At 39.7% G+C, this 14577-nt stretch overlaps 1 protein-coding gene across 2 annotated transcripts; it reads right to left on the reverse strand.

Annotated features, from left to right (window-relative positions):
• Window positions 1-31: 31 nt before the first annotated feature.
• cdan1 (codanin 1) lies at window positions 32-13053 on the reverse strand. 2 transcript variants are annotated; one of them, XM_084914325.1, is made up of 29 exons: window positions 12801-13053; window positions 11641-12302; window positions 11347-11547; window positions 10823-11013; window positions 10491-10610; window positions 10311-10389; window positions 10102-10222; window positions 9816-9925; window positions 9451-9540; window positions 9256-9331; window positions 8933-9138; window positions 8631-8769; window positions 8305-8448; window positions 7952-8118; window positions 7752-7833; window positions 7487-7576; window positions 7322-7376; window positions 6705-6821; window positions 6222-6358; window positions 6029-6132; window positions 5513-5662; window positions 5335-5398; window positions 5085-5163; window positions 2795-3018; window positions 2430-2537; window positions 2267-2330; window positions 1945-2135; window positions 1118-1225; window positions 32-994 (listed from the first exon to the last, which is right to left on the reverse strand). In XM_084914325.1, exons 1-29 carry the CDS (start codon window positions 12876-12878, stop codon window positions 872-874), a joined length of 4080 nt encoding a protein of 1359 aa, XP_084770451.1. In that variant the 5' UTR covers window positions 12879-13053; the 3' UTR covers window positions 32-871. The 2 variants fall into 2 exon arrangements, with proteins under 2 accessions (XP_084770451.1, XP_084770452.1); XM_084914326.1 differs by lacking the exon at window positions 6705-6821 and having other exon boundaries at window positions 12801-13051.
• Between the last annotated feature and the right edge of the window lie 1524 nt (window positions 13054-14577).

The following is a 14577-nucleotide window of genomic DNA, read 5'->3' on the forward strand; positions in this document are numbered from 1 at the left end:
CATTGATTAAAAACACCCCCCAAAATCTGCAGATTGTTCAAGCTGATAAACTTTATTTTCTTTTTCATTACAAAATTGTATGTTACTCATTGCAAACATGACAATACACAATAAACACTTAAATCTGAATACATCATTGTCATTTAGAATTTAAACTATGCGGCAACATTAAAAAGAAAATCAGTTTAAAAGCAGCAGGGAGTAGGGCGCTTGTTCAACATGAACAAAAACATGATCACAAATGCTTGCTTGCATTTATGAAAGAAACGCAGTCACTAGTGAAGCGGTCAACGGCAGTGTGAAAGTGCTATACTGAAATGAAGACAAATTGACAATGTGTCTAACACAAACGTGACCTTTTTCTAATTTTGAAACTTGTAGTATTTGTTATACATTTTACGTGATAAATATTAATTACATAACTTTTTTTTTTAAATGCAAAAATTCCCCATTTCATTGCCCAGTCTTCTTCAGTCTTAAGCGTGAATCTACTGCGACTCCAATCTATGCATCGTCTCGATCTTTTGTTTATTGTTTGCCTAAAGACACAAGCATCAATCCAGGTTTGCCTGCAGGAAATTCCTTTGGATCTAAGATGCGATTGTGTGGTCCATAGATGCTACCCCTGACTGATGGGGTTTTCTGGTTCTACTTGGCATCTTAGCTCTCGGTTTGCAGCTACAGAACCTAAGCCTGAGGCTTGCAAACGCTGACTGTTGACTCTCTTTGACGGTCTGTGAAGCAGAAAGCTAGTCAGCAAAAAGAAGTCACTCAGAACTGTGTACCTCTTGAACAACACAAGCAGATGTTACATTAAACACTGTGGCGAAAACACAAGTTGTGGCGGGGAAACTGGAGAGTACTATTGCTGTCATGTAGCTCCCTCTACTGTCTGATGTGAGACCTGCAGAATGTCCATGTGGCTTTGTAACTCAGCCAGAGGTGAGACGGGTTTCACGGTCTTTAACTTCAGCTGAAAATTCGCTATCTGCTCCTAAAGAGAAAAAAAAATGACAAGAAAATTAGAACAAGAGAGCAGAAAAAGCCAGAGGTCAGATCATTAGTATTAAGAAATAATTCCAAAGCTATACAAGATGACAAGAAAATGAAGCTTCACCACAGGTAAGGCCAGTTCTGTTAGCTTCTTCCAATGGGATTTGACCTCTTCTTCACTCAATAACCCTCTGTCCACCAGTTTTCCAATTACAAACCGGTAGTTCTTCCTCTAAAAAAAAAAAACCACGACAACAAAAATAATAAAAACATTTGCAGAAAATTAGAGATTTCAGTGTCAAATGACTTTAAATTAAATAATTAGAGGTTATAGAAAAGGTTACATTTTAAAATATGTATATAAATAAAACTGTTTAAGGAACACTGGGCCTGACAGAACTGAACAAAAAAAAAAAAAAGAAGAAAAGATAAGGAAAGAGGAAGAATTCAAAATGATGGAGCATGCTGGAGGCCAATTCTTTCAATTCAAGACAGGGACCGTTTCACATGTCATTCCCCTCGGCCTTGTTTCCAGTCTGTTTACTCTAGAAAGCAGACAGACTGGAAAGCAGGAGTATTAAAATCCACTGGAGAAGCAGTGAAAATAAGTCAAAGGAGAAGAATCCAGGAAGGAAAAAATAAATAAATAAAGTCTCCATCCAGTATAAACATGCTATAAGTGTTCAGGCGAGTAGGTTTGAACAATTTATAGTAAAGAAACTTTCAAGAAATGAAACATCAACAGAACTGTTCCGTTTTGCCGACACTGTTCAGTCTTGTAGATTTTTAACACATTGAAATTGAAAAGGAAAAAAATAAATAAAACAATGTGTGTTGCACACCTCAATCTATGTTTTTTTAGGATCTATCCAAGGACATGTATAACAAGTTTGATATATGTTCAATTTGACTGTCATATTATGATCATTAATACATCTATATCATTCATACCTCTGTGTCGCTGGCCTTCAGCACAGCGGTGACTGTAAGTGGGGTAAAGAGCAGGTGGATGGGGGCGGAGGAACAGCTGTCTTTCTCCCACAGCTCAGCGAGCTGCTCCAGCAGCGCTGTGACAGGAGGCTCTGACCCTGAACCATTACCAACAGAGGCTGACAGAGGCAGCACCGGGAGCTCTGCCGACACTGAACAGATACACAGAACACATTCTCAGGTCTGTCAAGGACGTTTCATAATGTTTGCATTTAAGAAGCAGAGCAATTTTGAATGATGAGAGTTAAACACTTAAAACATTAAACAGCCTGGAATCTCTTACCCAGTTTGCAGGCCAGTAGGACACTACAGTTCAGAAGCATCTGCTCTGACAGTACATTCAAAAACTAAGCAAGAAAAAAAAGAAGGAAGACTAATCAACACTGGGAAACGACGCATCAGTAAATTCGGTGTAATTTTATGACACTCGTCTCTCTCTGATGCACCTTTCTGCAGGATAATGTTTCTCCCACTTTTTGCAGCAGTGTTAGGAGCTGAGAGCCAGTCGGCAGCTCCTTATCCGTCCTCGGGCCCACAGCGATGCTCAGCAGTTCCTACATTAAAAATTAAATCCTTTGAGTTCAGACATATCGTTGACTTTTACATATTTAAGATCTTATTTATTACATGGACTTTCTAACATTCTGGTGAGGCACACTCGTGATTTAACAGTAAACTGTGTGACATAGTGGGGGAAAAAAAAAAAAAAAAAAAAAAAAAAAAAAAAAAAAAAGAATCACAAATGAAATGTTGTTATTACAAACCACTGCTGAACAAAGTACTAACACATAAAAAAAAAAAAAAAAAATACCTTCATTTCAACGAGGATGTCAGAGGGCAGTGAAGCACTGTGGTCACAGTGGGGAGGACAGGACATCACTCTCTCACTTCCTTGTTTCCTCTTGGGAGTTTGTGACTTTTCCTGAGGGACCAGCTCAACCACAGTTCTGTCCACATCAGAGTCTGGAGCAGGTGGACTACCAAGAGCCTTCATCACGCGGTCATACCTGCTCTTCCACTCCCGTCTTATGAGTGCTTTATAATGAGAAATTAATGGAAATTAGATATCCTGAGAGTGCTTCTCTCATCTACAATGGAAATTATGTTCTTAAAATAATACCGGCACCACAGAGACTTTGAGGTCAGTTCAATGTTTTTGTACGCTTTAGTCTGGAGGCTTAGTTAGTACTAAAACAGGCCTAAGAAGAGCACAAAAAGCTTGCAAAACTACTGCCCTGCCATAAAATTCAGCCTTTCCTTCATTTACATTCATTCAGCAGATCAAAGCAATCAATGCATTCATGTTTCAGTGGGGACTTCCCAAAACTGTTTTTAAAAAGTTAAACAAAAACACAAAGACTTGCAAATCTTATAAACTGAAATTTTATTCAAAATAAAACATTTAAAAAATAAAAAAAAAGGAAGAAATTGTTTGAATTGTAAAAAAAAAAAAAAAGTCATTTGAATTGGGTGGCAGGCCTACGTCTCAAAAAAAAAAAAAAAAAAAAAAAAAAAAAAGTTTGGATAGGGCCATGTAATCACTGCATCATATTTTTAAAACAGTTCATCAACCCCATCTCCTACCTGGGACTGATGTACCTGTATGTACTTTTCAGCACTGATGGTGCCTTTCCAGCTGTGCAAGCTGCAAAATCCATGGACACTAATACCTACCCATAACCAACAGAGATCCAGCCTTTGGAACTGAGCACTAATGACAAACTGGATGCTCCCTCTCTTCTCCTCATTGCAATTTTAATCCATCTGACCACACAACAGTTTTCCACTTTGCCTCAGTCCATTTCAAATTAGCTTCGGCTCAGAGAAGACAAAATGTTCTCTGGATATGTTCTCACATATGGCTTCTTTGAGAAGGCTTGCTCGAGGTCCACCTGTCTGTAAACACAATTCCCCACGTAATGTTTTCTGGAACTCTTCCTAAACTCAAGAATCATACCCGTTTTAAATGCAGTGCTGCCTGAGGGTCCAAAGGTCAATCTCAGTTAACCTATTAGGTTGAAAGATTTTCTTCCAGGCGTGTCCTTTTCATTACCACTCACTTTCCCAGCCTTTTGCTACCTGCGCCCCAGCTGCCAGACCCCCCATGTTGCCGCCATCAAATTAAACAAGTGTATAGATGCCTCTAGGGATGGGTATCGAAAACCGGTTCTTGTTGAGAACCGGTTCACACTGTTTCAATTCCTTGGAATTGTTTGCCATTTTTGCAAACGATTCCCTTATCGATTCCAGTCGCCCCGAATGACGTCACCACGTTGCGGAGCGTCATTTACCTGGCAGGAAACACGGCGGCTCAAACGCTCAAAAGTTTGATTATACTTTACGAGAACGGATGACAACAGGGCAACTTGCAATACTTGCAAAGTAGATATTTCATTTAAGGGAGGAAACACTACGAATATGCAAAAGCATTTGCTCACAAAACACGCGATAACCTTAAATGAATGTCGTGTTTTTAATTCCGCTCCGGACTAATTGTAGGCAGGGACATTACTGGATATTCTTGTGTAATTGCTACAGAATAATTTATGTTATACGTTGTTATTGCTACAGAAGAATATTTATTTTACATTTACAATTTTTTTTCCTGGGGACCCTGTGACACCCCATTGAAGAGCCGTAGGCTGGATCTCTTAAGATCTCACTGTTGGGTTTGTAAGGCCGTGTTACTCCTAAATTTCTATCTTGTTTCAAAGAGAAGATATAAAACAAAGTTCTAAGCTAATCGACCTTATTGATTCTTTTAAAAAAAAAAAAAAAAAAAAAGGAGAACGCTAAGAGAATCGATAAAGAATCTAATCGTTAAACAGAATCGAAAATGGAATCGGAATCGTGAAAATCTTATCAATACCCATCCCTAGATGCCTCTCTAGAATAAATATGACATCACATTTTGTCTGTGTCTGTTGAAGTATAAGCTAAGATTTTTGAAAGTAAATAAAATGAACAACCGGTCCTTGTATCTCCTTCCAATAAATAGATAAATAAAAATTATAATCGTCTTCTGCAGACATGCAGAAAATGCACATCTGAAACAGCTCTATATTTAAGTTTCTGGGTGATCTATCCCTTTAACTAATTACCTGTAATGTTAGCCGAAAGCCAGCTGCAGGCTTTTTCTGTTGCAAGACGTTTGGTGATGTTTTCCGAAGTGGCGAGTACCTGCGTAGAAATTCGAGCATAAACATCCAATTCCAAACTCATCCACAAAGGTTTCTCAGAAAGTTCTTTTATTAGCTAAAACTCTATATTGCTGTAGTTTTTGTTGTACTTATGTTCTGCTTCCCTTTTTTTTTTTTTTTTCTTAAACCAAATATGTATTCTTGGACTTACAGTAGGCGAAGTCTCATGAGGGAGCAATATTCGTATGGCTTCAGGGCTCTTCTCACAGCAAAATCTGCAAGCAAGAGGGTGTTTTCTTAACTGAAAGTGGCACCTTGTAATAATTCCCAATCAAATCTATTCACGTAACAAGAAAACAGCTGGGCGCTTGTAAAATAAGCTCTTGTACCTGGTGGCTCTTGCCAAAGCCTCCAATCCCGCATCACACAATTGAGCACAAATGGAGTCATTCAGTTTTGAGGGATTTGAGTTTGGCGACCCCAGTCCGTCTCTCAGCATCTTTTCTCCTCGTCCCACCAACTCATTTACTAAGGTAGCCCTGCGGGAAGCCCGAAACAAATAACACAACTGTACAAAAATTACATTTAAAATAAAATAACAACGATGCTCTTAGTAAGTCTTGAGCAGATATCTATGTAACACATTTAAACACAGAGTGGTAAATTTACAGCAGTTGCCACTGAAGTGCTGTAAACAAGCTGTTGGACAGCCTCTAGCCTCCTAGGTAAGCAACCAACCAAAGCTGCAGGCTGATTACAAACTATTCTCAGAGTCACTTTCAATTGGAAAAGGATAATCTAATGGAAGGCAGGTTAAATAAAAACAAAGGGATGTGAAAGCTGCAGTTAATTTGCAATCTAGTGGCTTAAAAACCAGCTTACTCTGAAAGCTCCACAATACTCACTTCATATGCTTGACTGCATTGGATCCAACCCTCTCAGCTACAAATTCCACAGTGCGACGTAACGATGGAGGCTGGTTGTGAAAGAAGGCTTGCTCGAGGTCCACCTGTCACATTCAAGCAACCGATTTAAATACCCCACACACAGGAATTATTGCATTTAAAGTCCTGTTTGCTGTGCCGCTTGGTTATTCACCTGCAGTTTCTGCTGTGACCTGTGAGCTCCTGGCGTGTCCTTGAGCTCAGCAGACGTGGGAGTAATCTTGCGGATAATTCCTCCGCTCTTGGCTGTGCTTCCGGACACAAAGGCAGCCAAAAGTTTACGAAATTCACCTGAATGAATAAAAACAAGATGGATTTATCTAAAGAAAGCACGTGTTGCTGTCCCTTGGCTCATCTGTGGTGAACGTGTTGAGCAAACGTGAACAAAGCTGTACAGTTTCTGATTAAAGGACAGTTTATTTTTCAAACTTATTAGTGAAACTCGAGTCCACCAATGACTAGATCAAACAACCTATAAGAACTGTGCCATTCTTGCGTTCGCTACTCTGCATCCAATCAAAGGGCAAAAAATCCTGCAAAGATTGAGTCCTGTAGATGCCAGACTTTAAATTTAATGTGTCTATGGTTAAGAATAATCGCACCAGTAGAACAAAAAAAACAAAAAAAGGGGGATTACCATCCTCAAGACAGAGCTTCACTTTAACCAAAAGAAGACCAGGACCTGCTAGTCCAACAACCCAGCTCCCCGTATGCAAATTAAAAGACAAAAATAACATGAGGACCAACCTCGAACCTACAGATGAAATGACAAAGCAGTTTTGTTATGGAAAAAGCTCATAACCAGCCCAAGAGAAACTCTATAAAAAGCCAAGAAAGTGACTGATAACATACAAAGTAATTCACTGTAATAATTTTTACTGTAATTGTAACAGCCAGAGACAGACACTCTTTTTTGCAATTCAAATACTTGTGAGACATTTTATTAGTATTATTTTTTTAATGCTAATAAAAAACACACACTGAACAGAAAAAAAAAAAAAATCTAAACCTTCTCACAGATAAACATACACGTGTAGATGAATGTGCGAATCAGCTGGCTGGTTGTACCAAACTTGTGACTCCTTGTTCCCATGAATCTCAGTAATAAAGGGGAAGGTAAAAATATGGCTATTAAACTATCTAAATTAAGGCATGCAGAAATAAACAGCTACTATAAATTAAGATAAGAATACAGTGCCCTTAAACCCAACTTAAACATAAGATTTACATTCAGCATTCCACATTTCTACTCACCAAGAAATGGACAACAAGTATAAAGAAGCTGCTGATCCACCAGAGGAATACAGTCCTAAAAAAATAAATAAATTAAAAAAAATTAAAAAAAATCAACAAGCATATTAAAAACAAGTCGTGACTGTTTTATGGACAAACACCTATTAAAGTATATTTGTCACTTACAAGCCCTGCCACATTTATGTCGCTTTCTTCCACCTTGGCAACCTCAGTAAACTCACTAGTGAAGAAAATATCCTCTGGAATCACTGGGATCTACACAAGTTAAAACACAAGTTCAACTACATGTTAGCATTACGTATAAATAAATATTATTCTCAGGCATCATAAAAGTGTTAAATAGATCTTTGAGTCACGATTGGTGAGTCTGCTGCTCACTGTATAAACCATTACATAAAAAGACAAATCTTGCCTAGACATTGTAACTCACCTGAAAGAGCCAGCCTAATACTGACACCATTAGTAGCTTATTTAGGTAACACATTTCTTCACACCGATCAAGAACCAGTCTCCTGCAAGCAAACAGGAGACTTTTTATTTTAAAACACACACACACACACACACACACACACACACACACTTTACCTGTACTGTCATAACTAGTTTACGTGCATGCATATGAAGACAAACCTATATAGGAGAAGCAGTGTGCCCAATGTGGTCCTGTAGCAGAGCAGCAGAGGGCCGATAAAGTCTAGCATGGAGAGGAACTCCACCAGCCAGGGAACAGTGAGGATGGTGCGCCTTCTCCTTATACTGTTTCTCAACACAGCACACACATCTAGCACTGGAACACTCTGTGGGACCAAGAGGGAAAGAAACAAAAAAAAAAAAAGAAGTAGCATGGCATCAAATATACATTTATATCTGTACTGCAGATGTACAGGAAGAAAATAAAAGGAACTGAAACTACTTCTGACTTTTACATACACCATTTAAAAACAGGCCTGAACATTTGGTGCAATAAGTATTTGTTTCGTCACCTTGCTGCGCAGGGCTATAGCAGTATCCTGTATTTCTCTGGACGGCTTCTCGGATGTTTGGTAAGGCAGAAAGGAAATGAATCCCAGAAACTTTGCTAGAAGACGAGCTAGGAGCAACACCGAGGAGAACCGCTGCTTCTCGTCCTAAAAAGGATGAAATAATAAACAGCATAAGAGCTCATCTTCTTAGAGTGGGCAGGTTTAAGAAGATGAGCTCTCCAGGTACCCAGGTTAAAATACATTGCTTCAAATAAAAAAGGAAAATACAGCTGTAAAGCATTTTAACAAAACACCCACAAAAGCTGCAGATGCAGATAACAAAATACCTGCTGCTCCATGTCTCCATCTTCCTCCTCCTCTTCGTCCCGCTCACAGATGGAAGCAGGAGGGCTCAAGATGGACACCTCATCCAGCTGGAGTAGCTGCTGGCACAAGCTATCCTGCAGGTGCTGGTTCAGCTGGCAGCTAGTGCACAATATACAAAACGGATTATAACAACATAGTCCATTAAAAAAAATTAAAGGAAAAAAAGTTTAGCTAGTAAGAACACAGGAAATTTATATGAAATTTAATATTTATTATGCTATTGTTATGCTGTTATCTTTTTACTTAAATGTTGTTGTCTCACCAGCTAGCAGCCTGCAGGAAGTCCCTGAAGAACTCTTGGTAACCAGGAAAAGATGGAGGTGAGCACGGGCCAACAACTCCGTGAGGCTGAATGAGACGCTCTTCAAGGCGCTTCAGGCGCCCCAGACCCTCAGCTCCCAACATGCCTAACAAGTCAGCGTCAGGAGCATCTCCAGAAGTGCTGTTCACTCGGGGACCTTTACACATCTAAAGGAAAAAAAAGGTCAATTTGAGACCTTATTGGGCCAAGTAAGAAGAATGTCATGTGGTGGCAACTTCTGCAATGAGATAGATAGATAGCTTTTGTTAAAATGTATGATTTACCTGAATAAGCTGCTTCAGGAACAGACGCGCAAAATGAGAATGATTTCCTGCAGAGGTCATCTGACTCATCATTCCTCTGAAGTAAAAGACAGAAAAAGATCATTTATTACATTGAAATCCTTAATTTCACCCAATTCCTGACCATGAGGGGGAGAAATAAATAAATAAAAAGCTGCTGTAACAAACTGGACTTACCTGATCCTATTTCCAAGTGCAGTGTCAAAATTCCACCCGGGTTCCTTGTGAAAGTCCTCCCACTCTCTCAGCACCTCATAAAAAATATCTCTGTGAGAAGAACAAAAGAATCAGGTGATTAAGATAATTGATGAATGGAAAAAATAGACTTGATCATTAATAAAATTAATTCAGTGGTTTTAATCAACTTATTTCAACAGTTGAATCCTTAATTCACCAAACAACCAAGAAAAGTTTCTCATCTCACAATTAAATCTACAAATTATCCAACTATAATATTTCACACTGTGTCGATCAACAAACAACATTGCGTTTGCAATTTAAAGCAGTTCACCTCTATAAAATGGACAAAAGCAGAAATGTACCTCTGTTTTTTGAAGATGTGGAAAGCCTTGTCACTGCTAAAGTTGGACCGGTTGTCAGTATCAGGTTGGAAAGGGACCGAGTGGATGAAAGTGGACACTGACGGAGAGAGCTGAAATACATTCATTTTATTTATTTTTTTTAAGTGGATATGGGTCAAAATAAGAATCCGGATTAACAACATAGGTTGGTAGTAAATTTTATAACATAGCATACAGCACTGGGAAAGATTTAAAAACAATAAATGTTTACATTTACTTCATCAGCTGTACAATACAACTCTGTTACCTTGGCCGTGCTTTTATCTTGGGCCTGAGTGAGTAAGTCCCTGAGATGTGGAGAGAAAGATGCCACCCGTTCATTCTCTGCCAGCAGTCGCAATGTGCACTTGTCCAAATGAGCTACCAACCTGATAAATTACAAGAAGACATGGTTATGAGTCAAAAAGTTAAGAATGTGGAGGAGTCTGTTAAGTGGAGAAAACAAAAGACACTCACTGAAACTGATTCTCCAGGACCTTCACTGCAAAATACACACAATTGTGTACTAGTCTTAAATAACATCTTTCGAGAATATCTGAAAATATGAAACAGATCGGGAGCTTCAACACACACACACACACACACACACACAGATATATGCAATCCTAGTATTTGTAATATTACATGACTGCACACCTGAGTGCGAATGAGCTGCACACAAACTTTCCTGTTCATCGTCATGAGTGTGAGGGGACCGAGACGTTAGTAACTGCATCACAAAGAAGAGCTCCAGGAAAATGTTTGGTACGAGGTTTTCTGAAAACACATAAAAAATTTTAACTAATTTAAATACGTTTAGTCTTTTTTAAATTTCTTTCATTATTAATTACTCTTTAATTACTTAACAGAAACCTGTTGACAGGCATTTACTAATAGCTGTTCTTCATCTAGCAAAATTGTTTGTACAAGTTCATTTTATCCTCATGTAATTGTTTTTAGTTAATGATCACCACCTTGTGGTCATTTACCAGAGATGCAGGTACTATACAGCTCAACCAAAAGATCCAGTTCCAAGGAGAAAGTGACTTTGGATGGTTCAGGACAAGTTGTCTGTTGTTCTGGTGTAACTTTAGATCCTGTTTTAAGCACTGTCTTGGTAGGGGTGCATGGTTCCAAAGAAGACGGCTGAGGAGAGCAGACCTGCTGGGCACGCTTTGTCCTAAAAACAAGAAATTCCTGATCATAAAACTACAAAGATAAACTGAGATGTGGAAAAAAAGATACTTCAACTGGTGCAAAAACAGCTGAGACTGTTATACATATAGAAACCTGAAGGAGAATTTTACTCTAATCCAGAGTGTACAGATGATTACCAACAAAATATGGATTACACTTCCATCATTCCCTGTAAAACACAGCAAAATATTACCCATCTGTAAGTAATATGGCACCCACTAGCAGACATGGATTACTGGCCAATCCAAAAACTAAACACATTTTTCCCACAATGCACTCAAATCTGTCTGACCAAATCGAGGAAAAGTGCACTTACTTTTCCCTTTTAAGCAATTCCCTTTCTTCCTGCAGACTCAGAGAATTGCCCCCTGTCATCGACCCCTCGAGTGGCACTACTCCTGACAGGGGGCTAGATGGTTTACTGAACGGGGTGGAAGTGAAGCAGGTCTTTGGTTTAGAGTGTGGCCGCTCTGCACTTACTGGTGTTGGGTTTATTCTTCTAGTTGGCTTAGATGCCCTGAGGAATAACAGAAGTGGTCAGATTGTTTGAAAATTACATGTTCAAATCTATATTTATGACTCTACTTATGTTAGACTTGTGCAGACTCACGCAGGAGAAATGGGTGAGGAGCCAACAGGAGGGAATTCCTCCAAGTTGTTGAAATTGAGCTGACCTACAGACGGAGGTGAAACCTGCTCAATTATCCTACCATACCCTCCTCCTCCTCTTACTGATCTCCTCCCCCCAGTCTCATCAATATAATGCCCTCCACGTCCTCGCCCCCCCAATGACATGTTGCCACCACTCTTCTTGCGGCTTTTCTGGGACTGGAAGCTAGGGCTGTGCTGAAAGTCAGGAGGAGAAACCATGTAGTCCCCAAGCATGATCCTCTGCCCACCACGCCGCTCAGATCCTGAAGGCCTGGAAGCAGGGCTCCATGTTGTAGAAGAGGAGGGGCTGCTGAAGGCAGTGACCCCGCTCAGACAGTGAGATCCTTCAGGTCCAGGTGACACAAATGAAGGAGAAAACAGCTGGACGCGGCTCGCAGCCCGAGTACCACTTCCACCACTGGCAGACTTGCAGCCCCTCTTTTCCGAGAAAACTTGGGTCTGTGCAGCAGGCCTAGGGCGGCTGGGAGTCTTAGCTGGGGTGGCGGGGCCATGGGTGAGTGCTTGACTGCTCTGCTCTCTCAGAAAATTTAAAAGAAAAGGGACTAACTCCTCTTTGTGAACTGTCAGCCCGAGTTCACTAATCGACAGCTTGTCCTCGTCCTGTTGAAGAGAGAGACTTTAACTGTTGGAAAATTGGATCGAGACAAGCGCATCAACCATCTATCAACCATGAAATAACTCAGATCATCCTAGATGCATCACAAGATAGTAGATATCCACGCAATTAAATCTTCTGGATAGATACAGTTAATCTCCTAAAAAAATTATTATCTAACCTAGCTAACAACGTGCTGGCTAATTTATGGCAAAACCCCACATCTGTCTTAAGAGAATGAAAATAATAGTAAAATTATTAAGTAACTGTGGTAAATTATGACAGGTTTTACTGAAAACATTTCTTCCGAAAAAAGGGAAGCTGACAGCTACCATCTTGTCTGTAGTCGACCTGATCTACAGCTAACGTGGCTCGCTAGCACAGCAGCTAAAAGTTTTGTTTACAATTAGTTACGAGCTGTGTCATCACACAGAACAAAGTAAGCGGAGATAAAACGCAGATAAATGGTCCTCTCGTGATAGTATTACCCGTTTCAGACCTACCCCTGCACTCTTTAGCCAGTCCACCACCTTAATAATATCCACTTTCTGTGATAGAAGCGATTCCAAAAGAGCCGCCATTCTTGCCAAGCGCTGCGCGGCTGAAGAACTGAGAGGAAAGGGGGCGGGGTTAGCCTGTACGCATGCGAGTTGCAAATTACGTATGCCAACCACGTGTGCTTGTCATCTGAGCCTTCAAGAGTCATTCAAGGACCGTTAGAAGGGCCTGCTTTCACATGTCATCCACCCACTAATAATAACAACCTAAATACAGTCCTTTGAAAAAAAAAAAAAAACAACACTCATTTTTTAATATTTCGCTTCCAAGGAGGGAGACTTTCTCAAAAACCTTTTAAAGTGGCGTTGCGTAATAGTTTTCTGGGCTTTCTGAAAATCATAGCATGGTGTGCTGTGTTGCCTTAAAATAACCTGAGGAAACTGGAAGAAGTTTTTGAAAAGTATCCTAAAAAGTATCCTAAAGTCATGTCCTATCATGCACTTCCTTTTGGAAAACATCTGATTGATCAACGTCTTCACTTTTCAGCATGACAATGATCCCGATAACACTGTCTATGCAGTAAAAACATGCAATGAAACACTATCAGTCGCGGACTGGCATCGCCTGGACCTCAGAATTACCGAAACAGTGTGGGATCATGTTGACAGAAAACAAAAGAAAGGGCAGCCAGCATTCAAAGAAGAGCTTTAAATACTCTTCAAATAGCCTGAATAACTATTCCTTAACACTACTTTACAACTTAAAAAAATTACAAGAAAACCTCGGGGTGTGTTGAAAATAATGGTGCTCACATGAAGTGTATTTTTGCCTCACATACTGTATTTCTACATATGTTTACAAGTTACAATGAATCGCTGCACCTACACTACCAGTCAAAATTCTGGACACACCTTCTCATTTTTCTTTATTTTTACTACTTTCTACATTGTATATACACACTGAAGACATCAAATATATGAAGCAAGATATATGGAATTATGTAGCAAAACAAAAATGCTAAAAACTCTAAATATGTTTTATATTTTAGATTCCTCAAAGTTGCCACCACTTGCTTTGTTGACCACCTTCTCTCAATGAGCTTCATGATGTAGTCACCTGAAATGGTTTTCACTTCACAGGTGTGCCTTGTCAGGGTTCATTTGTGGAATTTCTTGCCTTCTTAATGGGGTTGGGACCATCAGTTGTGTTGTGCAGAAGTCAGGTTGGTACACAGCTGACAGCCCTTATTTGACAACTGTTAGAATTCATATTATGGCAAGAACCAATAAGCAACATAAAGAGAAAAGACAGTCCATCATAACTTTACGAATTGAAGGTCAGTCAGTTTGGAAAATCACTAAAACTTCGAATGTATCCCCAGTTGCAGTTGCAAAAACCATCAAGCGCTACGATAAAACTGGCTCACATGAGGATCGCAGCAGTCACCTCTGCTGCTGAGGATAAATACATCCGAGTCACCAGCCTCAGAAATTGCAAATTAACAGTACCTCAGATTAGAGCCCAGATAAATGCCACACATCTCTCCATCAACTGTTCAGAGGACACTGCACGAATCAGGCCTTAATGGTCAAATAGCTGCTAAGAAACCACTACTACGGAAAAACAGCAAACAGAAGAGATTTCTTCTGGCTAAGCAACACAAACACAATGGACATTAGACCAGTGGAAATCTGCGTTTTGAGTCCAAATTAGAGTTCTTTGGTTCCACCCGCCATGTCTTTATGCAACAAATGAATGGTCTCTGCATGCATGGTTCACACC

Source organism: Perissodus microlepis, chromosome 19, assembly GCF_051167445.1.
Source record: "Perissodus microlepis isolate ML-2025 ecotype Zambia chromosome 19, ASM5116744v1, whole genome shotgun sequence".
Taxonomy (NCBI): domain Eukaryota; kingdom Metazoa; phylum Chordata; class Actinopteri; order Cichliformes; family Cichlidae; genus Perissodus; species Perissodus microlepis.

Excerpts from the sequence above, each read along its gene's own strand:
- cdan1 (XM_084914325.1), bottom strand. The coding sequence starts at position 12,878 with ATGGCGGCTCTTTTGGAATCGCTTCTATCACAGAAAGTGGATATTATT. Across the intron at positions 11,014-11,346 it reads GAATTGCTTAAAAGGGAAAA|GACAAAGCGTGCCCAGCAGG; the intron begins GTAAGTGCACTT and ends TCTTGTTTTTAG. Across the intron at positions 9,926-10,101 it reads AAGATAAAAGCACGGCCAAG|CTCTCTCCGTCAGTGTCCAC; the intron begins GTAACAGAGTTG and ends AATGTATTTCAG.